Below are 27,162 nucleotides of genomic sequence, written 5' to 3'. Positions count from 1 at the left end.
CGCCAAACCATCAGGCACATCCCGAATTCACTAAACTACAGTGATGACATACTGGTCTATGGTTCAAACACCCAAGAACACGACCAAGCCCTGGATCGAGTGTGCCATGCTCTCCTGGAGGCGAACTTAACGTTGATCAAAGGTAAGTGTGAATTTCACCAATCCACTCTCAAGTTTTTTGGTCATGTGTTTTCAGGGACAGGAATGAAGCCTGACCCCGAGAAAGTCACCGCTCTCAACACCACCAAAAGTCCTCAAGACGTCAGCGACGTTCGATCATTTCTAGGAATGGCCAGTTACTGCTCCAGATATATCAAGGACTACGCAGCCATTTGCCATCCACTTCGTGCCCTCACGAAACAAGGATAACCGTTCGTGTGGAGCCCTCAGTATGGGAGAGCCTTTCGAGAGATCAAGCAAGCAGTGGAATCAGCGGACAATTTGGCCTACTTCAACACCAAGCGAAAAACTGAAATAACGGTGTATGCCAGTCCCGTGGGTCTGGGAGCCATTCTAGCTCAGTACGACAATGACACGGAGCAGCGCCACATTGTGGCCTATGCCAACTGCAGCCTGCCTGACACCGAAAAGGCTTATTCCCAGCCCGAGAAAGAGAGCCTAGCGGTAGTGTGGGCCTGTGAACATTTTCATGTGTTTATCTTCGGCAAGCACTTCACCATGATCACCGACCATCAGGCCCTAGTCACCATTTTTGGCAACCCCAAAGCCAAAATGCCGCCCCGCATTGAAAGGTGGGGTCTGAGATTGCAAGAATACACATTTACCATCATTCACAAACCCGGGAAGGGTGAGAATCCAGCGGACTATATGTCCAGACACCCGCAGGCATCTCATGAGTCACGCCCATCGATAGCTGAGGAATATATTCATTTTGTGGTAGATGTAGCCCGACCACCGGCAGTCCCAAAAGATGCCATCAAAGATGCTACGGTGCAAGACAACATCCTGCAAAAGGTAATGCGCCGACTGCGCACACACCGTTGGAGACACGAAAGTGAGGAAAAAGCAAGTGATCCTCAAATACGCCAAGAAATGCAAGCCTTCAGACACGTCATTGACGAGCTGTCAACCATCTCAGAGGGGCTCCTACTGAGGGATCATCGGATTGTAATCCCGAGGCAGCTACGGCAAGGAGTAGTCAACCTCGCACATGAGGGTCACCGTGGAGTAGTTGCCACCAAGAGAGCTTTGAGGGTGAGAGTCTGGTTCCCGCAACTAGATCAAATGGTTGAGCTCACCTTGAAAGACTGTCCTCAATGTCAGCTGGTAAGATCCGGAGAACCTCCAGCTCCTCTTCAAATGACTCCATTGCCGGAAGGGATATGGCAGGAACTGGCCATGGACTTCTATGGACCCCTCCACTCAGGCCGGTATGTGGTGGCCGTCATCAACCAGTATTCAAGATTCCCGATAGCTCGGTTTGTGCCATCCACAAATGCTTCCAGCACAATTGCCGTGCTGGACGAGGTGTTTGCTGCATGGGGTGTTCCCTAAGAACTCAAAACAGACAATGGCCCACCGTTCAACAGTCATGAGTTCAATGAATTTGCGAAGCATCTAAACTTTCGACATCGAAAGGTTACGCCGTTGTGGCCACAAGCCAATGGCACCATTGAGAGATTCATGGCCACACTCAAGAAAACCTTCCAGCAGGCCACGCTAGAGAAAAAGGACCTGCAGACAGCTCTAAATAAAGTGCTAAGAGCATACAGGCGACTCCACATGCCACCACTGGAAAATGTCCTGCCACCCTTATGCTCGGGCGACCTATCCGGACAAGGATCCCGACGTGGGAAGGAGCTCTAGCACCGGTGTCCCCGACTCGCACCCATCAAAAAACTGCGAGAGCTGATCAAGCAGAGAAAAACAGGATGAAGACATATGCGGACGCTAAGAGACGCGCAAAGTCTCCCCCTTTCCAGACTGGAGATTGGGTACTAGTGAAACAGGAGCAGACCAAGAAGATAGATTGTCGATTCAAGGATGAGCCTTTACTTATCACTCAGCAGAGAGGCACCGTGATCACGGCCGAGTCCGGGCAAAGAAGGATTACTCGAAATGTGTGTCATTTTCAGAAGTGCACACCAGGCCTGAAAGAAGCACTTGAAAAGGACACAGCACCACGTGATGGTAGCGGACCAAATCAACCCAGTCCCATTCTGAGATGTGAGAGGCCACCGGAGAGTGCGCATATATACTCTGGCCCATGTCTCAGACCAGGACGAGACAAACTCAAGCCAAAGAGACTAATTGAGGAAATGGATTAGGACTGACTCCAGTTTGTTGTTTTCTTTGTTAACAAGGGGGGAGATGTAATGTTGTATGCAGTCTAGTAGCTGGGATGGGAGGAGTTTCGGGGTTGGAGGAAGAGGAGGGGCAGTGACAGGAAAAGGGCGGTTAGAGTAGGGACAGGGTCATGAGCAGAAGCAGAATAAAGCTCTTACAACTATACCCACACTTTGTCAGTCGTTATTGCTGCCACGACATGACACCCCTCATCTCTATTTTTGGTCGGGCTTACAATATCTATCAGAACTCTTGCATGTACACACAGTTGATGTCCTTGACATCTTTTCTTTTTTCTCTCTTCCTCCATATTCCCTGATAACCTGTCCACTCACAGCAAAGGAGCCATTTTGTACTATGTTTAGTAGTAACACAATAGTACTTCTAACATGCTATAAAATGCTATTCACAAACCTACAAGTGTAAACCTCTAACTCCTTCTCGACTATTTCTGAGAAGATCCTCATACATGTAACCCTAATACTTAATAGAAAATGTGGGAGGGACCAAAGGGAGTGACTGGTAAAAGGGGTATACTTGCTACTTAGTGAGGGAGGTTTAGGGAGGCATGAGAAAGCGTTTAGGGAGGGCTAGTGAGGGGTTTAGGGAGGGTCATGCATCCATCCACAAAAGAGTAAGCCCATTGCCATTCACAATTTTCTAAAGTTACTGCAGCCAAAAAGGGAACCAACACAGTAGTAAAATACTCGAGCTCAGAGCTGAAAAGAATCCAGCACCACACATGGTCAACCACTGGTACTGCAAAACCTCCCCTAGAAACTAATGGAGGTAGGGACTTCAAATAAAACATTAGAAAATCATGTTAAAATAAATGAAATCATTTTAAATAGTTGAAAAAAAGTGCCACATGTCAGCTCAGTAGTAGTCTCCTTGCAATGTGTATCTGCTCACCTTTTAGTTGATGACTGCTGTATTGAGGTGTACAACTGATACTAATTAGGGGACACATTTGCTCAAGTGGCATTAATGGCAATGGATATCTTACTTTATGTTAAAAGACCCACATAAATACACTGAAAAAAGCCAAAGGCTATAGGGACCCTAAAGTAATTATAACTCACATAGTTTTAATGCACTGCAAATTACCTCACATATTTCATCATTCATGACATGTTCTAAAACATCCTTATTAACATTGCTGCAACTTGTCAAATTACATCATTTATGACAACACTGTGCATGACGGGGAGCGAGTTATAGTTACTTTGGGATATGAGTTATAGTTACTTGAGATAACTCATTCTAGTAAATTTTACTGGTTTTATTAATTGAAAACAGTACATTCTAATCAACTTTTATCACTTAACTATGATGTCCCGTTACTCTTTTCTCTATAAATTTCTAAGGTATTTTTGAATTTATCTATCTATCTATCTATCTATCTATCTATCTATCTATCTATCTATCTATCTATCTATCTATCTATCTGTCTGTCTGTCTGTCTGTCTGTCTGTCTATCCATCCATCTATCTACTGTCTATCTCTTTATACACACACACACACACCATAAACACACATATATATATATGTGTGTGTGTGTGTTTCACATATATATATATGTATATATATATGTGTGTGTGTGTGTGTGTGTGTGTGTGTGTGTGTGAAATATAGTCTCCAATACACTTCCTAATTATGACTTGCGATGCATCTTTTCACAAGTAATAAAGATATGATGGAGCTGCCTAACTGAAATAAAATATTATAAATTAGTTCTAATTGACAAAAATGTTTTGTCAATTTTCAGCGAATTCATGGCATCCTTATGTCAAATAGTATTCAACTTTATGTAGAACTTTCGGAAACAAGAACATGTAAAACAACTAAAAGCTTATGTTGCTAGCCTCTATCTCACCCACCTTTGATGTAGCAAAATATTTTCTCACTTGGATCTAGATGGGTGGCAACATTTAGAGAGGAGCAGGGGATACAGAGGGAGGTGGACACACTGATGGAGATAGTGTCCTGATCATTTTGAAAGGAAGCCACTTTAAATGTTGCATCTCTGCACAATTTTCCACTTTGCCCATGCTTTTAAACAGCTCCGTCCAAAAGTTGGTTTTGCATGAACCAATGCAACAACACTTTCAAACATAGCAGAGTTTGGCGTACTGAGGAGGCAAACTTTCTATTGCACGTCAAGGTACATTTGAAGAACATATAGGCGCATTTGACTTGAATGGGTGTTTGTACTGAGCAAATGTAAAATAAATATTACTAGTTGCAAAACAGTCATTCGTCATGTTTGTTTGTTTCAACCAGTAAAGGCATTTTCATGAGTGCATGGTTCCTTGAGAAGACCTTTAAGAACATTAAGTCGTGGCTAGAAATATGTCCATCAGTCTTTAGACAAGAACGTACTGCATAAATGTCCACAAAGGAATACGAACAAGCTAAAAATGTTTTTACCAAAATGGAGCCAACCTGGTTTAATCATGCTTTTTTTATTAAAACAGTTTGGTCTCCGGGAATAACAGTTTGTTAATTGTACAACACACTCGTTCTGTAAGAAGCACAACATTGCAAAGGGAAATCTAAATTCTCTTCATATTCCTGAGTACCACATGTTTGTACGTTCTATTTGCAAATAAATTGTGAATGAATTGGTCATGAAGGCCAAATCTAAAAGTCCGGGCAGAGGGAAATTAAAGGTGTACTTTTCTAGAATGTTGATATGGAGGTGAATCGTACGGCCTGCCTATAAAAGTTAAATGAATACTGGGTGATTAAATAAAGCTTGTCAACCAAAATCAAAGTTAATGTGCAAATTGCCTAAATAAGGATGCAAAATTAAACTATGCTGCATAGAACAAACACATAGCAATTTCCAGCGCGCATTGAAGCAGTCACTGTACGGAAACAGAGCTGTGGCACTCTTAAAAGCCTCTAAGCATGCCCTGAGGCTGTTGATCAAACCAAATATTCCAACACCGGATAAGCTATAATGACAACATTCTGAAGTGAGTTGTCTCTCCCTTGGATTTTTTGCAAACACATTTGACAAATATTGAATGTTAAAGCTGACTAAGGCAGTAAAATGTATCAATACTTGAAAACCACTCAAATATTAATAGACACAGAGGCTTAGTGTTTTTACATCACAACTGTAAGGAAGGATTTGTAAATTGTGGACTATTGAGAAGACCTGACTACTGGTTCAATGACAGAGAGTAATACATTTCAAACATGACACTATTTCATGGGATTTACACATGAGAAAACAATCAAATGTTTCGCAAATGGCATATTTTATAGCGCACTGGCCAATGACATTTGTCAAAATTGGAAGTGTTGCAAGGGGTTATTTGGATTCTTCTCTGAGGTAATTCTACAAAAGAACATTAGCAAATGATGTATTTTTCAGCAGTGTGAGGTAAATAGTACTCACAATATATAGGACTGAAAAGAACATTTATTGGAGATGCCCCTCCAATTTATTATTCAGGAATTTAGTAGCAAATTGGACATTAAGGACCTGATTAAGGCCATAATTGGGAGTTGTGGCATTTCACTTGGAACTATACTCTGGGTGAAATAAGCAGATGGCAATTCCAACCATCTCCTGGTCTGGTCTGTAAATATAGTGTCCACAAACACCAGGGCTGATAATTCCTTGACTGCACATACTGGGCTCGTCTTTACTGAACCCTTCCCAGTCAGGGTTCCGCAGTAACCACAGCACCGAGACTGCCCTCATCCCCGCCACCGATGACATCAGGGCCCTGCTGGACAACGGCGAGACCGCAGCACTCATCCTCCTAGACCTCTCTGCCGCCTTCGACACCATCTGCCACCGCACACTACGCACATGTCTCCACGCCGCAGGGATCTGAGACAAGGCTCTGGATTGGACCACCTCCTTCCTCTCCGGCAGAACCTAGAGCATCCACCCCCCCCATTCCGTTCCAAAGCCTCCGAGATCATCTGCAGCGTACCCCAGGGATTACTCCCTCAGCCTGACGCTGTTCAACATTTACATGGCCCCGCTCGCACACGTAGCCCGATAGCACGACCTCAACATAATCTCCTACGCCGACGATACTCAGCTGATCCTCTCCATCACCGCCAAAGCCAACCTCCACGAAGGAATGAAGGCCGTCGCCGACTGGATGAAGACCAGCCGCCTGAAGCTGAACTCGGACAACACGGAGGTCCTCATCCTCGGCTCCAACCCTTCAGCCTGGGCCGACTCCTGGTGGCCGATGGCACTAGGGGGAGCCATGAATACCCACCGACCACGCACGCAACCTGGGAATTATCCTCGAGCCAACGCTCTCAATGACCAAGCAAGTCAACGCTGTCTCCTCCTCCTGCTTCAACACCCTCCCTATGCTCCGCAAGATCTACAGATGGATCTCGACATATACTAGAAAGACAGTCACCCAGGCCCTCGTCAGCAGCAGACTCGACTACGGAAACGCCCTCTACGCGGGAGCCCCGACCAAGCTCATCAAACAACTACAACGCATCCAAAACGCCTTGGCACGACTGATCCTCAACGTACCATGCCACAGCCACATCACTACGCACCTGAGAAACCTGCACTGGCTCCCCATCAACAAGAGGATATACTTCAAGCTCCTCACCCATGCACACAAGGCACTGCATAAGAAGGGCCCAGCCTACCTCAACAGATGCCTCTCCTTCTACATCCCCAACCACCAGCTACGCTCCGCCGACCTCTCACTCGCCACTGTCCCGCGCATCTGAAGAATAACCACCAGTGGGAGATCCTTCTCCCACCTCGCCACCAAGACAGGGAACACCCTCCCACTGAGCCTACGACAGACCCAAGACCTGCTGACCTGAAAGACACCTTCAGGAGGATACTCAAGACCTGGCTGTTCGATCAGTCGCCCCTCCCCCCCCCCCCCAGCGCCTTGAGACCCTCGCGGGTATGTAGTGCGCTTTACAAATGATTGATTGTTTGATTGATTCCAAAGAGATGGACTGTTGACAGCATCACAACCCAGTCTCTGTTTGACACTGGCTGCAATATAGGAGACTAGACAATGTCCCATCCCCCCAAACACAGGCATAAGCCTGCCCAGCACCCCTGCAATGTCCCAGTCCCACTGGTTCTCATGCTAACAGTTCATACTGAGAAACAAAGGAGAAAAGATACTGGATTGCAGACTGCTACCAGGGGATCAAAGTTTGGCCTGCCCACTCACCAGGTGTAGAAGACCCAGAGCTATCTACTGCTTTTTCCATGTCTGCTAGGAGGATTGAGCCATTTTAATGTTAAAACATTGTTTATTGCTTCTTTCTTCTAACCTAACCTAACCCCCCTCATCTCAACTCCTAAAGTGAATACTTAGAAGGTTGGGCACAACATGTACCCGAAATCTTCTACCTCATCTGTCACTGGCCCTTGTGTCAATAGTGCTGCAAATGCGTATTGTCATTTGACTGTACCATTTATTTAATGGTAAATAACATAGAATGTGCAACTATTGCATATGATTTTGTAAAGCTGCCTCTGTAAAATGTAATTCCTAATCTTAAAAACCAACACCCCTTAGCTAGGAAACAATACACACAGGAAATGTGTACTTAACAGCCCTTGCAATGTTCTTCATTAGAGTGCGTATGTTCTCTGATGGTGTGGAAATTGGTATGTTAAAATTTACCCACATCAAAAGGATGCTGCATTATGTGTAAAACGTAGGAGATAATTGAATATGAATTAATGGTTATCTGAAGCAGAAAATGCACCAGGATGCAATCCTCTGTTGTAATTTCATTCTGGCAAAGAGTGATGCAATAATATGCTTTGCTTAATTTTTGAAGAAAAATCTATATTCATAGGATACAATTTGGAGCACAATCTACTACTACAGATGGTCTCAAATTTTTGACATACGTCTGGAAATGAAGGCCTATTTTGTGAGCAGTATGTAGTCCTCTTTTTAAATAGCACAGAACAAATCATTGTTTCATCAATTAAAATGATCTTGGAAACAGAATATTTTCGCACATTCTTTTTCAGTTAACATTGTTCATGACAATTCACTTTAATTAAGTATAATGGGCAATTCAAATTATTGTTGCATGTAGACGTTTCTCTGTCAGATAAATATATTGATTTTACTAGCACAATACAAAACCTGTAGGAATGACTGTAAAAATGATATTATTCCAGATATTCCTTATTTGTGCATTTATCTCATGTTTACATTTTATATATTTTTTAAAACAAACTACACCATCAAATATGTAATAGAGTAAAGTGTTGGCAAATTTAGTCAGGTGACAATAATTTGAAATCTACACAAATATGGTCAAGGTGGTAGCCGGGTAAAAACAAACAAATGCTGTCACTTTGATGGTAGTTTTACCAGTCTTAAAGCTAATACAGCTTTTTCTTCCATATTTTGTTCCTTGCCAGGCCTTCAAATGGTTTGTTAGAGAGACATGCTGCTAAAGATAATTTATTTACAATTAAACAAATGTATTCATTCAAATACTGGTTGGTGAGTTCTTAGATGTTCCTTGCCGCAAAGATGTGGCTAAGAGGTAAAAAGAGGGCCGTATAGACAGGCAAAGGCAGGAAAGGGCCAGAAATGAAGGGGGAACAGTTATAAAGATTGTATAGGATATATTTACAACGAAAGTTCTACCCAGTGAAGCACCACACCAACACGTAGCACAGTAAACTGCAGTGCGTAATGTGAAGCATGTGATCTGAAATCCCATGTACATAAAAGGAACAAGTATTGTGAGCATATTTGAGCACACAGACATGACTGGCACCTGGAGAGTTTGCCAATGGTTTAAACTATTAGTAAGCATTTCTCTTGTCCATATTTGTGTGTTTGCTGTAGCCTGAGCGCTATCAATTGAGTGTATGTGTGAGTTATATACCTAATAAATTTAGGTCCTTGGCAATCTGTCAGGAACTTGGAGTTCGTGCTCTCTGGAAATTGTTTCAAGTGTTGCAGCGGCTAGGTCACATTTTTCAGACTCATCTATACAAGCTTGATTTGGGCCGACCTTGGACCACAAAGAACATTCATCACAATGGCATGTCCTAGCTGAGTTTTAATAAAGCAATTTCCTCTACTGTGCCTTATGATTTTTCTCCTTTTTTGCTCATGTAGATATCATCATCATATCTGTCCAAGAGACTTTTCCCCATTATCAGTACCTACTGTACAAAGTATTATGAATAATAAAAGAATCACTCAACAAAAGTTTGAAAAAAAATCTCTGGAGAGTCACAACGGACTATAAGACATTTGCAGACTGACACAGACAGGCTGGCCTTCAGTACAAATTCAATTATCTTGATTGGCTGTCCTGACAGAATCTATCTATCCTCTGTCCCCACTCTAAGTTCCTTTCTCAATGTGTGAGTTATTTTTGATCACTGGCAAGCTGTGCTATAGGATTAGAGTCAAACATGATCCAAAGAAAGTAACTGAATCTTGAGGTCGGTCCAGTCATAGTATATCTGCAACAAGGGAGTAAGTCGTATCTCTGAAGTCGTAAAAAGTGACCTCTCAACTATTCTTCCGGATCACCCGCAACGCCTTGAGAAAGACCCAGGCCTACATGACACAAGGGGTGCACTATGTGTTGGCTGTCTTCTGTTTGCGTCACTATTCTAGATGAACATCATTAAACAGAATTAAAAACACCAAACAGTGATCAACATGGATTTTTCCAACCCAGTATGGAATATCACTAAATTGGAGGATTCATTTTCCACCTCTTCCCTTCAACCAAGCCAAACTTTCTATTTAAATGGGTTAGGAGTCATCCAATTTGGACATCTGAATCCCATGAAATCATATCCATTAAACTAGGGCGGATACAACTGAGAACAATTACCCCTGCCTTTCTTCACTAAAACCTGTGAACAGGTGGCCTCTCCTCAAGTTGCTACCAAGTCACAATAACGGTCGCCCACCTTAATGAGGGTGGGATGACTAACGCGCATTTTTCTGCCCTGTTTCTGTCATGCAAGTAATGCTGGACATGAATGAATTAATGAAAATCAATGAAACAACATTTATAGAGCACATAGCTACTCTAAGGCATCCCAGCGATGTTCGCAGACGGGGACCAAGGCCACACCTTTACTAAGCAGTGACTTTGAAAAGCCATGTTTTAAGTAATTTCCGGAAAGACAAATGGTTGGATTCCTGACATATTTGGGGGGAAGCCTAGCTGCATTATAGGAAATAGAGCAGCCACCACTTCTTGTTCTCTTTATTTTGGGAACTGTGGTGGGTAACATGTTCGCTGAGCGGAGGCTTCTTTTAGGGTGGTAAGGGATCATCATAGATTGGTTGATCGCCGGTGCCTTTCCCCAAAAGGACTTATGGGTAATACAGAGTTCCTTGAATTTGATTCTCTCCAATATTGGCTGCCATTGTAGGGCTCTCAACGCAGGTTTGACCGATTGCCGATAAGGGACCTTTAGGTGCAAACTAGCTGCGCAGTTCTGGATGATCTGAAGTCTGGTTGTAGTGGATTTAGGGGCTCCTAGATAGGGCACATTTCCGTAGTCCACGCATGAGAGGATCAGCGCTTGGACCATTATCCTTCTTGCCAGGAATGGGATGAGAGGAAGAACTTTGCGAAGCATCCTCATGATGCCATAGCATGTTGCAGACAGTTTCCCTATTTGGTGTCCAAAAGTCAGGGAGCGATCCAGCTACATGCCAAGACTTTTAATTTGATCCTTTGGTGGTGGGGTAGGACCAAAACAATTTGGCCCCTGTAGCTCTATTTTAGAAGATGGGGACTCTTGTCTCCATTCAATTTTAAGCAGGAGAGCACCATCCATTTGGCAACCTCTTCTAAGCAAGGGCCTAAGCTTGCAAATTAATTGTGATGATTTAAGGCCATGACAAGTTGTGTATCATCGACGAACGTAATGATTTTTATTCCAATTGGTTGAACTATCTAAGCCAGCGGCCTCATATATATATTAAAGAAGGTGGGGCTCAAGGAGGATCCCTGAGGTACACCGCAGCTGAGGGCTATGCGCTTAGACACAGCTTCTACGTCGAAGACCTGAAAAATCTGTGTTCTAAGAAGGATTGTAGCCATGTGATAACACTCCCAGCTTCCACAGTCTGAGGGTCAGGATGTTATGGTTGACATTGTCAAATGCGGTACTGAGATTTAGAAGAATAATGTCCGCTATGCTACCCTGATCCAAAATCCTCCTGGACTCTTCAGCCACCGCTAGGAGTGCTGTCTCTGTCACATGTAGGGGCCAGAAGCCCGTCTGTGAAGAGTAATGCAAGGTATTTGATTCTAGATACCCGGATAATACTGAATGAGCATGCATCTCCAGAATGTTGCTGATTACTGGGAGGTGGAAAATAGACCGATAATTCCCCAGGGTCCCTGGGTCCAGATTTTTTTTTTTTTAGTAATGCTTTTAGCATGGCACATTTCCATGGTGGAGGGACCACTCCTGAAGGAATGGACAGGGAGCCTGTAAAATGGCACTTGCATGCAGACAATTATCAATCACTGTTTAATAAAGCTACCTAAACAAATGTGCACAAATGATGTCAAAGGTAAGACAACATATTGCTAGAGAGCACAAGATAAACAACAAGCTGTCTCTTTTTGCCATAAATAGTAATAATGTTATCCAACCCAGTGGCCTACCTTTAATAAGACTCCACAGGGTAATACAAAAAAATCAGTTTGAATGACTGCCGCTTTGCACAGTCGCTAAGTGCCGCATCTCAATATGTTCGCAAAGGCCAGTCCAAAAGGTTGAATGTAGCAAATGTAAAACTTGAGATTGAATCTACAGCAATGTCTTTCTTACTCGTATTTGCAGTCAATGTGTTTATCGTTTTCAAGCCAGCCAAAGCATTAAAAAAGTCTGTCCTTCAATTAATTTTTCACTCAATGAGCTCCAAATCTGATCAAATATTAAAGCAAATGGGTATTGCATTTATCACGCTCCCTGTTAAATCATTTTTGCCAATCATCTCGCTGCAAGAGAACATGAATCCATGATTATGGTATGTCAGAGTGAGCAATTAAATGGAAAAAAAACTGAATGCCTATTGATTGATACCAGCAAATTGGCAGCATTCGACTCAAAGCTACGGTAGTTGTTCATTTACACTCACAACATTAAACTGATATTGCCTTTCAGTTGCCTTAGCTACCTGCAAATGTGATCAATTGCACTTAATTGCAGCCATTTGTTGGTCAATTAGCGATCTCTTTGTTCACATAATTATGTGTAAGCATATTGTTGACATTTGATTTTCAGTCACTCAGGGATCCCAGTTCTCTTTTTTTAAGTGCACTTAAACCACCCTTTTCCCAAAACAAACACAGCAAGCTGCCATATTTGAAACAAGAAGAAATAAATTCCAATAACACATTACATGTCCGTATTTCTTTATGCTGGGGCTATACCTTATGAACACTGTGTACTCACGAGTACGGAATAAAATCCTACTCTCTAAAATGTTCAGAGTTTGAAATAATGTAGTTGAACTTTCATTTGATTTTTTTTGTAAACCGGAAGAATGCCCAAGTACATTACCAAAATGATATTTTTAATGTACACAAATCATACTATTATAGGACTTTTCAAGTCTATGAATAAAGGCACAAACAGAAACAGAAAGAATCCCCAAGGGGTATTAGGAATGTGCTCCCTACAATGGTGGAGAGCACATTGTGTTCTTTAAATACCCATCACACACCAAAAGGACCCTTGGTGTCATGCTTCATCATAGGGGTCTTCGCATCCTTCTTCGGAATGCGGCGTGCCACTAACCAGCGACTACGCGGGAGCACTTGTTGGTAACTCTGTGTGTGGTGCGTGAGGGTGTATGGTGTTAGGTGAGTAGTGGGGTCAGGAGTGGATGAAAAAGTGAGTATTAAAAAATACCTGGCATGTAAGGTCTAAAAAAAAATTTTATTTGGCATCCATGCTGGTATTGTTAAAAGGGGTGGTGGTAGAGGTATTGTTGTATTTAATGTACATTACCTCATTCGTGCGTCGACATGTTTCAAAGCTAGGCTTCTTCTTCAGGATGGGTTGGACAGATCCCCACCTTACTCATGTCAGGGATAAACTTAATTACCAAGGTCAAATTACCGGTAATATAGAAATTATGTGTACCTCAACTGTGCACCTATAATATAAAAAAACTCTCATAAATCTTTTTGTAGATGAGGATCTAGACTGAGAAGTACCTGCAATGAGTACTTTTTACCACATTGCTGATTAGCGACATGAGCCTTGAAACGGAGGGACCAGGTGCTCAATAGCATCAAGTGGTAGAGAACCCTCTGTCTCTATAACCTTCCTCGCCGCGGCTCCATGAGAGATTCAAAGTAAGAGAACAGAGTCAAAGTATCCAAGAATCTGTGGCTTGAGGAAGTGATTTTAATAAAACATGGATAAGGGTATGCTGAGAGTGACAGAAGTAGTTATCGAGTCAAGGGGTTCCCCAAGTTATATGGCTCTTTATAATATTGAAAAAGTAACATACAAAGGATAAATAAGCAGAATCACTATGGTATGCATAAGGAAATGCCTCTTTTGCATGTTCACCCCCACATTTTAGGACCAAGGATGCTGGTTTTACAACTCTGAGAGTGCACTGAGGCCTGCTAATCAGACCTCAGTGTCAGTGTTCTAACCGTCGACAAAAGATACGTTAAATTGGATACACCCAATTGGCAAGTACTGAATCACATATAAGTCACTAGTATATGGTACCCAGGGCATGTAAGGTAGAGTGTTCCCCCAGGGCTGGAGCACTGTTTCTGCCACCCTGCATGTGACAAGGACTTAATGGACCCCAGCCTGCCACTTCAGACTGAAGGGCAGTGTTTACACTGCTAGTTAAACTTTGCTGTTACAACTAATGAAAAAGCCACCACTTCCCTTAAGGATCTATGTAGGTCTCCCCTAAGGAAGGGCCATGGAGTCCAATGGAAGGCAGCTATATATTATGAAAAAGGACATATGATTTTTGAAATGTCTTAAAAGAACACACTTAAAAATTATAATTTTGCTGTAGAAAGGTTAGCAGACCTATTGGCTAACATGAGGTTAATGGCTGGCAACCCAGCATGGCTAGCCTCTGAATAGGACTTCCTAACAAGGTTGAGTAAGATATCAAATTATTTGCAGCAGTAAATCTGTCATGATGTTCCGACCATATTTAAAGTCACTATTAAAGTTAACAACATTTACAAAGTTGCCACTCTGCACTCAATCTAGTCCAGTGGCCTCACAAAGGCCCTGACACACAGACAGATTTCTGACCACCTGGGGAGACATGTGAATGACTCCCAGGCCCAGGAACAAAGCATTTCCCATACAGCGAGGTGATACCTCCTCTTCCGGGATGGCCACTCAGGGTGTTCACTCAAAAAAAAGGTTTCAAAGGGGAAGCCGTCTTTGAAGGCTGAATGCGACAAACCCCTAAGCAGGATGCCTTTTGTTCCTGTGGACAACTAGGCGACAGAGCCACAGAGGGAATGCCCATCCCCAAACTGGTTTTCCCATGGGCATGCAGCCCACTGGTAGCCACACCTCTGGGGTTATGCTAGAAGGGTTATGTCATTATGAAACGGGCAAGACTGGTGTGCTCTGGGATAGCTAGATGCCAAAGATTGTAGGAAACACATCACTAGGAAGGAGGCGACTCAGTAGCCCATTGGTTAGTGACTGTGTGGTCCCCTTGGGGCTCTTTCCTAGGATACATTTGGCACCCCTGGCACCCTGTCCCTCATATCACACAGGAATAGAAGAGAGGACTAAAGAAGTATTGCCCTGATGCCCTTAGACTTAACCAACACAACGAGAGGTGGCTCTGTCGAGAGAAGTGCATCTGCTGCACTTTTGGCCTAGTGAGATTTGACTCTGCCTACAGCTCCAAACTCTGAGAAAAGTTTGCTTGCTGCCTTCAGCCACAGCAGTAGGATTAGTAAGCTGGTCCCCTGAAACCAGCCCCAGTATCACAAGAGCTGAAAGAGCCCAATCTGACAAGTTGGTAGCCAATGCCAATGTTTTGCCACTACCAGTCACTTGGCACACAAAAGGACAAATCTGGAATAGCCAAAGAGTGCACCAGTGTCTGCTGCACCCAGGAGTTCTACCAAAGACCGGAGTCATTTTACTCATAGGACACCAGCCCCCACATAAGAATTTTGCCTCAACTGCAGTGCAAGGTGACCAGTTGTGCAGCATCAGATAACCAGCTACTGCAATGTGGAGGACTTTGAGGGACCCTAATCTCCATGGTCAAAGTTGTTCCTCTTCACCCATGGATGGAGGGACTACCATAGAGACACCACTCTAAACTGTAAAATAACTCTTGCATCCTTTGCGCATCCTTTGCGTGTATCCTCAGAATCAGGACCATTCCATTGATATCTATGGTAATCGTCCTATAAAGTTTGGAACTTACTTCAAAAATGCTCTGGTGGCCTGGTAACTGTCCAACGTATCCTTTCTGGTGCTCTAGACCTTTTCCCTGCTGGATTTGGTCATCCACTTCAGGTCGGAGTACCTACACTAAATCTTTCAATCTTTTCAAAAGTTTTCAAACATTTTGTTGACCAATGCTTCTTTGCAGTTGCATTTAAAAGTGGTAAAATCATCTGAAATCCTATCTCAGGACCTTGTGGTGGATTTTGATGATCAAGGTCTCTAAAGATTCATAAAAATATGCTTTATTTTTATAAATTTCTATTGTGTCTCTTTTTTGTGTATGACTTTCTTATTATGTTGTTTTGTGCTGTTCAATGCTTTACACTGCAGGGTATATTTATGAAGTTTGTGACGTAGAGCAGCACAACAAGTCACATTGCTGTGCTGCCCTGCGTGACAAAGAAAGGACAGCAATGCACATTCCTGTCCTTTTCTCTTGCACTTACACCGTTATGGCAGTCTAGAGCCAACGAAGGCACCTTTGCACCATGGTGCAAGGGTGCCTTTGTTATAGGCAGCATTGTTTCTTTGCAGGAAGGGGCGCCATCTTACACAGAAAAATATTTGGAGACGGTTTCCTTGTACTCTGTGTGCTGCAAAATGAGCGAAAATGAGGAGAAATAAAGATATTACTCCTCGATACGTCTCTCCTGGGGAGGCATATCTTTCTGGCACTTTCCCTGGTTTACCTTCTCTGGTACATCTAGGAATGCATCAAAATCAATGGATGTTGTGTGGGAAGACCTGTGCAACACCCATGGAAAAGCCTACCTGGCGCAGAGTAATGCAACGCCTTGCGTGACTCCCTAAATCTAATTTTACATTTATGTCGCTCTTGCACCAGTGTGTGGTACGAGAGCGATGCAAAGGAGCTCCTAAATAAGCCCCTATGTTCCTTTGCCAAGACCTATTGCTTGTAGCCACACCGACCCATGGTTGAGCTAAGGTTAGGTAAACGAGACCCAGGATGGTATTTGCAAGTGTGCTCTACGATAAGGCCACACAGCCATATCATATAGCACACCCAGCCCCTCACAGTAGTCGAAAGACTAGTCTGAAAAAAAACCACATTGCAAACCGAGTGGTAAAGGACTGACTGGCAAAAGACAATAAAGAAGCAATGGCCCATATTGTCCGGTATGTATGAGAAGAAAGACATCAAAAGACAGGATTCCAGGTCCACAACTGGGTGTGACTAAACACCAATAGAGAGACATAAATGGGGGAATGGCCCTTTATGAACGACATGTTTTGCAATTGAAAGGTTGAGGCCTTTTCAAAGAGGTGCAGAATTCCCCAGAACTCCAGCAGCAAGCAGTAGTCGTTGGTCGCTGGGCTGTCACTAGTATGGCAATGGCCTGCTTGGGCAAGCTTACTGTGGGAAAAAATGTAAGTTTTCATCTCTAGTTTTATTCAATGACTATGACCTGAATGCAGGAGCAGAGGAAGAATGTCACTTAAAAGTAATATAGGACTTCTCCAGTCTATCAATATAAAAGCGTAGACCACATTCTAACTGGTGCCTTCAGGATCTTGAAGTAGTACCACCACAATCTGCAAATCTCAACCAAACCCCCAGCAAATGAAAACAAAAACAGGGTCATGTGCTTGTGACTCCCCAAGCCTGTTCAGTAATCATTTTAAAAAACGTTGTGTAAGAATATATATGCTCGGTGATTTATGTAGCCATGCATCAAGCCATGGCATATCAAGCATCATAGTACTTTCTCCATGCTAGAAGAAAAGGCTGAGAATATTTTTTATGTCCAAGCCCTTAGAATAGTTGACTAATGGTACCTACCAAAGTTGTGAGTGCAACTTCACTATGCTACCTGACTAGAAGAAAACTGCTGACAGTAACTCCCCATTGAGTATTTCATTTTCAAGAGTTCAACAAGGAGATGCAATCTTCAAGCTACAAGAAATAGTAAGACTGAGGGCATAATTTCTATTATTAAACACGGATTTAGATGCACCGTAAACATTTGAAGTATTTGCTGCACTGGTGCCTTTTGAAAAGAGCACCCACATTCTTTGCAAGGTAGAACCACTCATTCATAATCATATATTATTTTCTCAACTGTTATTTTCTACCCACGATATGTATTTCTGAATGTAAATCCTAAGCAAATTTCTGACATGCTCTAAAATGTGGAATACTATCATTGAAGCATAGATGAGTGTGTAAAAGACCTAGAACACTTACGGAAAAGATTAGCAGCAGAGAACCTGGAACCAGAAACTGAAGATACTACATTGGATTCTAGAACAATAAGTCCAGAAGCTCTTTCACAGGCCCTTTCACCGGTTGTATGACGTTTCAACGCATGCTTTTACCACGCATGCCTTTACAACGCAGGTATTACAACGCAAGTCGTTACAACAACTTGCGTTGGGGGCGCTGGATAGGAATAGTTTAATTTTCTATTCCAACTCCAGTCCCCGTGGATAGTAGGGAAGGTGTTGGATAGAAAATTAAACTATTCCCTATTCAACAGCGCCCTCCAGCAAAAGTCGTTGTAACGACTTTCGTTGTAATTCCTGCGTTGTAATGGTAGTGTGTAGTAAAAGTTTTGTTGTAAACGATGTTCCCCCCTTTCACCTGCTAATGGAAATTAGACCTGGGATGAAAGGCGTAATTTCAAAGAATTTCGTCTTATTCTTGTTACACGAAATTCCTGAAATGATACCATAATGCCACTTTGCACAATTAATCGCCATTCACAGTAAAATATTACAATTAATATGTCATTACAGGAACCCAGAAGAACATCAGAATGTGAACTGCTGTTGTTTATGGTGATTTTAGTTTTTTGCACATTTATATACATGAAATGCGCCCTTGCATGACAAATAGATGCAAAGAGGCATTTCGTGGTAAAATATAACACATAAGAACAGAATTGCTTTCACATATCCGTGTCACTTTACCAACATTTTGGTTAATTATGCAAATAAAATAAAGTATGTTCCCAAACCTCCCAGCACCCCAAAATGTGATTAGATTATACAACAGTAGTGGCGGAAAGTGTTGCAATAAAAGTGTGGGGACAGTTATAACAAAAAAATAGCAAAGGTACACAGAAATGAGGATGCATTAGCATCAAAGCAATCATAATAAGATTATAGAACAGCACAGGCTCGACATACTAGACAACAGTCATCGAACGGCCTAAAGCGTATGACATGGAATGAGCATTGGTTCTCTGCCAAACTTAAAACTGTTAGGCAAGAACTTACATAATTGACACCTGATATTCTTTGCATTCGAGAGGCACATCTATCTGGTCAAAACAACTGTGAAATTGAGCCAATTGGGCTACTAACTCCTAGCATTCACAAACCAAAAAACGTAAACAGGAGAATTTGCCTTACTAGCGGAAAATACCACTTGGCAATTGGAAAGCTCTAAATGTAAACCCCGGGACTTTTTGTTCCGATTTTAGAGCTTAATATCCATAACAGTCTATGCCGGTAACAGATGATCCAATAACATTTAAACAATTACCGCTGGGATTAGCTAACTATTAAACGCTGTTAGTTTTAATGTGGGGTATTAGCTTTACCACTGATCACAGTAAAGATTCAACTAGGCTGAAGTCTGCCTTATGAATTCAGCACTCTTAGGGCCACCTTCTTACACATGACTGGCTCCTCAGGCCTAAAGGATGTCTTCACAGCCAGGATTCACATGTTATTCAGCCCATCACAGATCACGCTCTAGAAAAGATGTGTGTCTGCTTTCACAAAGCTTAATCCCCTATACATTTATTGAAATACATCCATGTATAGTAGCTGTTCGTAACCCACTCACGCCTCTCAATGCAAGGAGGTGGTTCAATATAAACCCAAGCCCATGATGGACGTTTGATCTTAATGACTCAATTTATCAAACATATATGTCCAAAGTGCTCGAAGAGAATATTGTCAATAATATGCACACTGACTCCATGAATGTAGTATGGGACTGTATGCACTGGCATTATGAAAGTTGAAGCCACCCCCTTCAAGGTACATGAAGGGGCCTCGCACTCTGTCTTTACTATGGAGCTCCCAGGCCTGAGTACTGTGCTGAGGGGGCCCCCTGCAGCTCAGGGAACCCCACAGCACTGCGAGGGTTGAGGGGCCTGTGTTACTCCACTGACTGTATGTGAGCTGTTTGAGAAGCTCAACTCGTATAACCATCCTCACCAGATCATGCAGGAGACATTATTTAGTAATCTCACTACCATTAAAATGTTTTAAAATGTAATTATGGGACAAGGCAGCCTGCAGAATCCGGCGAAATCAACTGAAAGCATTTGAGAATAATGAAAATATAAGTATTATCTGAGCCTTAGGATTAAAATAACAATCAGACAAAAATCAGATAGTAGTTATAAGGGATACCCAGGACAATATAGTTCAGGCAAAAGCAAATATAATTTCTACACTTTAGGAATATTAGAAGTGCTTATATCTGGAGGAACACATGCTAGCACAATTAAATAACCATAAATATATACAAAAAATGGAATGTTCATAATGTTACATCTTTACAGTGTAAAAGTAAGGAAAACCCTACAAAAGAGTAGTAATTAGATAAAGCATTTAAAGGTCGCTCCTTGCCACATGCTTCTCGCTGGAATTCTATGCCCACAGAAATACAAAAAACTTTATTATTGTTCTATCTCTGCTCTTCAACTCTTTTAATAACAACAACTTAAAAATCTGATTGTCTTGGAAAGTAACCTATAGCAGTAACCTATAGCAGTGTTTCTAAGAAAAGAAAATGATCTACTGAATTGTCGATCATACAGCATAACTTTATTAAAAACTGACTAAAAAATGTAGACTACAATTATTGTGAAACAGATTTATCCTTGAATTGCACAATGGGCAGAGCCAATGCACCACTATTTTGTACTCCCAAAGGGAAACAACATTCCATATTAATGTGCCATTTTTCATATTGTTATTGCATCTTTTAAGTTCTTCTTTCCTGTGATAATCCTGTTGTATGCTGGAAAGAGATTTGAAAGGGTCTCATGGCCATTTCTTTGGCAGATCTAAACAATATTGGTTTTCAACCTAAGATCAATCTACAGATTTAATTTCTGTAAGAAGATATAACATGTTCAGTAATATGCATGAGCAATTTCAGTTTATTTACAAATATGGTCCCAATTATGGTTAAGCTGCACATTTACAGATACAGTTACTGCAAAACCACATACAGTCACTGCACAACTTTATGGCATAATCAATCCCTGCCATGGTACTCTCATGATTAAGATACACAACCTTGGTCACATACACATTTGCAAACCTTGGGACAAATATTTGAAGGCTCTACTTTTATTTTGTTTGCCTCATTGTCTCCTTCTTTTAGTATAACTAGGAGCCAAACAATTTTACAACTTTTAAATATTTGAAATGTATTGTCTTTTTGTACTCACCATGCACAATAAGGACATATTCTGCATTGCTTCGGCCTAGCATATTTTCTGCTTCACAGCGGTATGTTCCATTGTCCGTTTTGTTTAGAAAACTGATTGTTAACTCTCTACCACTGACTGTCATCCTTTCTGAATCTGGAAGCTCCCCACCATCTTTGGACCACAATACTGGTTCTGGCCTATTGATTTCAGACAAAAACAGAATATAAGATACAATAAAAAGTATTAACACCATGTTTAACTATGAGAATAACAGCAAACACATTGTATGACTATATCTGATGGGTGCAAATTAGAAATCCCGCCGCAAAAATATTGTGGAGGAGAAAAATCGAGAACAAAAATATAGTTGACAAGAATATCGACTGACAGGTAAGTAATATCGATCACACAAATATCTTTGTAATAAATATCGTTTACAAAAATATAGTTTACAAAAATATTGATTTATTAATAATTTTATGTATTTTAGTGCTTTTAATGTAAATTGTTTCTTATTTTATTATATGTTTTAGAGTTTTAGTAGTTATTAATTTATTTTAAGTTAATTGTGCGTTTTTAGTTCCGTAGCGGGTTATGGGTTCATAGGGGAATAGGGTAGGAAGTAATTTAATTTTATAAAATGTATTGAATAATTAATGTGTTAATTAATTAATAATAGTTTAATAATTAGTTGTTAATTATTTCAATTAGTCAATTAATAAATACTTAGGTTTAATTATTTTAGGTGTGTCTTGTGGTGTTTATGTGTAAACATGGTGTGAAGGGTGGTAATTAATAAAACATTTTTATTGAATAATTCATAAATACTTTGAAGTTAATTTCCATAAATTAATTAGTAATTATTAATTGTAACTGTGTAATACATTTTAGGTGTGTGTTTTGGTGTTAATATGTGTAAATGATGTGAAAGGTGGTAGGTAAGTAATTAATTTCTTACTGATTAATTAATAAATAATAATAAATACATGTTCATGAATTAATTACTACTTAATAAATGTAATTGTATAGTTAATTGTAGATGTGTGTTGTGGATTTTATAGTGTTATATAATGGGAAATTAATTTTTTTATTATCTTTGTTAATAATAATATTTTTTAAATTTATATATTAATTATGTTAATATTGGAAATTAAACTTAATACAAATGTTGATGGTTTTATTTTTTATTGTTTTGGGATCCAGCGCTTTGCCTACTGTTGCACTCACTGGAGTGGGAATAGTAATTTTTACCCCTCCGCTATCCAGAGCTTTCCCTACTGTTCAACTCATTGGAATGGGAATAATAATTTTTACCCCTCCGCTATCCAGCGCTTTCTCTACTGTTGCACTCACTGGAGTGAGAATAGTACATTTTACCCCTCCGCTATCCATTGCTTTACCTAATGTTGCACTCACTGGAGTGGGAATAGTAATTTTTCACCCTACGCTATCTAACGCAGTCAGTCAGAAGTACTTTATTCAGTTAATTTAAAAACCATAAAAGCATTCTATACACAAATTTAGTTTGTTAAAACAGTAATTAGCAGCAAAAAATATCAAACATTAAATAAGCATCAGAAGCAATTGATTACATTCTAAAAAACCGCAGGTCCTTTTTTAAAAATAATTGATGTGAACTAGATCATAAAAATCATTTACATCTTTTCCTCCTTATTCTAACTGCTGCAGTAAGAAAACTAGCTATGCAAAAAGTCTCCCAAACATTAGATAGCAGCTGTAAATGCAAAAGTGCTGGTTTAACTTGTAAGAAACCTTTATCTTTTAGAATTGGGAGGATAAAACGCTTCAGAATGTGCAAAAAGTGCTCCAAAAAAAGATAAAGTGCAATGTGTCCTGAGTAGAAAAATCATCAAATGAACATACCCCCAAATCCTCCACCCTCCTCCATCCCGGGGGATCAGCAAGAAAGAAATGAAGCTGATTCAACCTGAATCTTACAAGGAGAAAGCGGTGGTTAGGATTGGATACTGCATTCAGATAGGGTTCAATTGCACAGGATGTTTTTAACAATTGGTGAGCACGTACAGTTGGTTTTTCCAGCTCCCTTTCTTCTCTTTCCATGGAAACCATAAACAGATAAGAAGCCTTCCCCCATTTCACCTTTTACTAGCTTGTTTGGTGAGTTAAATAACTCTGGCCGTCCCAATTTCACTACCAACCTAAGGACATAACTCAACCAGGGGATACGATTCACTTGATCTAGAGCCAGGCAATCTCTCATGACTTCACGGTTCAACTCTAGTTCACGGTTTAACGAAATTGAAATCCATTTCAGGAGAGGTGCTATAGCATTTAAATCTTCCAGAAAACCGGTCCCAGTCTCCTGATGAATTGTATAAACTGTAGTGGATTGTGGGACCAATAAAAGTTTCTAAAAACGTATTCTCTGCTACTTTTATTTCCCTTGCGTTTCTAAACCCCAAATATCTGCGCCATACATTGCGAGAGAGATACATTTGAGATACATTTGGCATATATTTTTATACAGAGCTTGCATTGTTCTGGCCCCTGAACTGCGTGCAAAACCTAGTACTGCAGATATGGATCTGGCCAAGACATTTCTTTTAGCATGTATTTGTGGGGTCCAAGTGCCTTGATCATCAAATATAATGCCTAAATAAGGGAAGGCAGAGACCCTGATGATCACATTACCCTCACAGTGAAGAGTTGTAACCCAACTGCCGTTCGTGCTAAAAGTCAGAAAAACACACTAGGGTCTTGACTCATAACTCAGCTAGGCTGAGCCAAATCGAACTAGAAAACAACACAAGGGCCAATGCTGAGGAATTCTTTTGACCAACAAGGCTTAGAAAACAAGGAAGTTTTAGATTCAAGCATAAACGACCTGCTCAATTTCTTAGCAACATAAGAAATTTATTCTTTTTCAATAATTTTACTTGTTTGTAACACAATATTTTAGTGCATGGAGAAGACACAATTTTTATATACAATATATACAACATATATATACAACAGTATCGTGAAAAAATAGGCATTAACATACTTCAAACATACATGGCCTTCCAGTCATACATAACACATTCATACACAATGATCAACACAACAAAGAAAGTGAGTCCACGTATCGGTCATGAGTAAATTGGAGAAATCCCTTTTGGTTATGCAATTTTAAAGTCTTTTGAACAGATCAAACCGAGAATCCACTTCTCTGGAAAATGGTGAAGGGACTTGTTTTTAACACAGAGCGTGTAGACCAGATACGGGGATGGGATGGTCGACGCGTTTCGAACCCCAATGAATAGAGGGGTTCTCCTCAGGACCAATTGGTTCTGAAAGAATGACAGAAAAAAGTGCTTAGGGCGGGATTTCATTAAAAGCGAGATGAGAGACATTTACCCCGTGTCAACCAACAGCCTACCTTAACCATAGAACCAATATAAAAAGTTGATCTTGTCTAACTGGTATTTATTGAAAGATCTCCATGAAGACTTGTCTGCACCTCCACTGTTTGCTTACAAAAAAGAAAAAAGCATAGCCAATCACATTGTAAGAGCTGCCCTCCAGACAGTAAAAGCACCAACGTTGAAAAGCCTATTTGGACTTCCTCCCACCAAGGGCCACCATAAGTGCGGAACATGAATTTGCTGCAATGAAACGATTGAGGACTCTGTGTTCAGTTTTGAAAATATTCATTGGAAGCATGACACATTTACGAACTGGAAAAGCAAAAATGTGGTGTACGCCATCGTTTGCCCGTGCCCTTTGGTATATATTGGAAAAACCACACAAGAAGTGAGAAGTAGGATTACGCAGCACAAATCCCGAATTAGGAGAGGAGTTGAAAATGCCCCACTAGTCAATCATTGGGCCAAGATGAAACACGAACAGACAGACTTAAAATGGACAGTGCTTTCCAAGATTGAAAAAGATCCAAGGGGAGGAGACTTGGATGCGAAACTAGCTCAACGTGAGGCGTTGTTAATAATGAAATTCAATACGGCACTAAGAGGCTTGAATGAGATCTCTGAAATTTATAAAACTAACACCTGAATTGTTCAAGCCAATGCGTGATTACAATATCTCAGTGGACACACCCCCTGGCACGTCTTCTTGCCGTAATCTGACTGTGCAACCTTTATTGAACTACAAGTCCCAGAAACACTTGGGAGGTTTTAAACCAGGAAGTGCAAGTCTCGACCATCAGCAAACATTATCCATCTCGCACCTCAGACACAAGGACTGATGCCTTTCTTTCTACCGGTAGGTGCCAAGTCAAACGCGGCCCCCTGCAACGACTTCGCGCGCCAGTTCGATATAACCATTCCACCGACTGCCTGTGTCCGTTCCTTTTCTAGCGGCGAAGCAGCCCTTTCCCACGGGATTAAGGAGAAGCATGGATCCGACGGCAAGTCAATAGCCAGCCGAACTCCAGGTAAGAGTCCCATCCAGCAGCACACCAGATTAGACAGAGCGACTGGGAGTAAGCGCATGTTACTAAGTTCAGCACGTTTGTCTATTTCCTTTTGGTTACAGCCCCTGCGTGCACTTCACTGTGAAACTTTACGATTCTACGTCTTTGGATTTCTTTGACGTTTGGTTCTATGGTTAAGGTAGGCTGTGGTTGACACGGGGTAAAGGTCTCTCATCTCGCTTTTAATGAAACCCCGCCCTAATCACTTTTTTCTGTCATTCTTTCAGAACCAATTGGTCCTGAGGAGAACCCCTCTATTCATTGGGGTTCGAAACGCGTCGACCATCCCATCCCCATATCTGGTCTACACGCTCTGTGTTAAAAACAAGTCCCTTCACCATTTTCCAGAGAAGTGGATTCTCGGTTTGATCTGTTCAAAAGACTTTAAAATTGCATAACCAAAAGGGATTTCTCCAATTTACTCATGACCGATACGTGGACTCACTTTCTTTGTTGTGTTGATCATTGTGTATGAATGTGTTATGTATGACTGGACGGCCATGTATGTTTGAAGTATGTTAATGCCTATTTTTTCACGATACTGTTGTATATATTGTATATAAAAATTGTGTCTTCTCCATGCACTAAAATATTGTGTTACAAACAAGTAAAATTATTGAAAAAGAATAAATTTCTTATGTTGCTAAGAAATTGAGCAGGTCGTTTATGCTTGAATCTAAAACTTCCTTGTTTTCTAAGCCTTGTTGGTCAAAAGAATTCCTCAGCATTGGCCCTTGTGTTGTTTTCTAGTTCGTGCTAAAAGGGCATCGTCCGCGTAGAGGAGTGCCAGGATCAATCGTTCCCCCACACGCGGAATATCTTTACTTGCTTCCCCTAAAACTTGGTCCAAATTATTAATGTAAAGGGTAAAAAGTAAAAGGGCCAAAATGCAACCCTGCCTAACACTATTGCTAATATGTATTCCCTGGGTGCAGTTAAACCTTTGGTGATATCTCACGGTGGCCGTTAGATCCCTGTGCAAGTCGGCAAGGAAATGGACGCTGTTTCTATCTACACCTAGTCTGAGAAGCATAACCCATAGTTTGGACCTATTCACTCGGTCAAAGGTCAAGGAAAGGTCCATGAACGCCAGATAGAGTGTTCCCTTCTTGGCCATGGTATACTTCCCAATTAATAGGTGCAGATTGAGGCATTGATCGGTGGTGCCTCTTCCTTTTCTAAATCAGTACTGCAGATCTGATCGGGTTTTAGATTCAGATAGCCAACCTGTGAGTTTTCTGAGTACCACCCTTCAAAGCACCTTTACGGCAGAATCAATAAGTGAAATAGGTCGATAACAACTAGGGTCCCCTCTGTTACCTTTTTTAAAAATCGGAACAATAACTGACTCAGACCAAGATCTAGGTAGGCCTATTTAACAAGCCTTATTAAAAACATTGGCCAATATTTAGGACCAAATCTTTATATCAGATTTTAAAAGAACGGCTGGGACACCATCTGGTCCGGGGCTTTGTTGCTGGTCATTTGACGTATAGCTTCTGCTACATATGACT

At 41.2% G+C, this 27,162-nt stretch overlaps 1 protein-coding gene across 3 annotated transcripts in view; it reads right to left on the bottom strand.

Annotated features, from left to right (window-relative positions):
* CADM2 (cell adhesion molecule 2) overlaps window positions 1–27,162 on the bottom strand; it is a 1,625,130-nt gene that overhangs the window by 170,498 nt on the left and 1,427,470 nt on the right. For all 3 annotated transcript variants that reach the window (XM_086934078.1, XM_086934080.1, XM_086934079.1), the window contains one exon: window positions 21,214–21,392. In XM_086934078.1, the coding sequence (XP_086790204.1) occupies window positions 21,214–21,392 (179 nt within the window). The remainder of the gene's footprint in view (window positions 1–21,213; window positions 21,393–27,162) is intronic.

This window comes from Lissotriton vulgaris, chromosome 8 (assembly GCF_964263255.1).
Source record: "Lissotriton vulgaris chromosome 8, aLisVul1.2, whole genome shotgun sequence".
Classification (NCBI taxonomy): domain Eukaryota; kingdom Metazoa; phylum Chordata; class Amphibia; order Caudata; family Salamandridae; genus Lissotriton; species Lissotriton vulgaris.
Note: the sequence above shows the minus strand (reverse complement) of the source record. Positions and strands in the feature narration are given on the sequence as shown.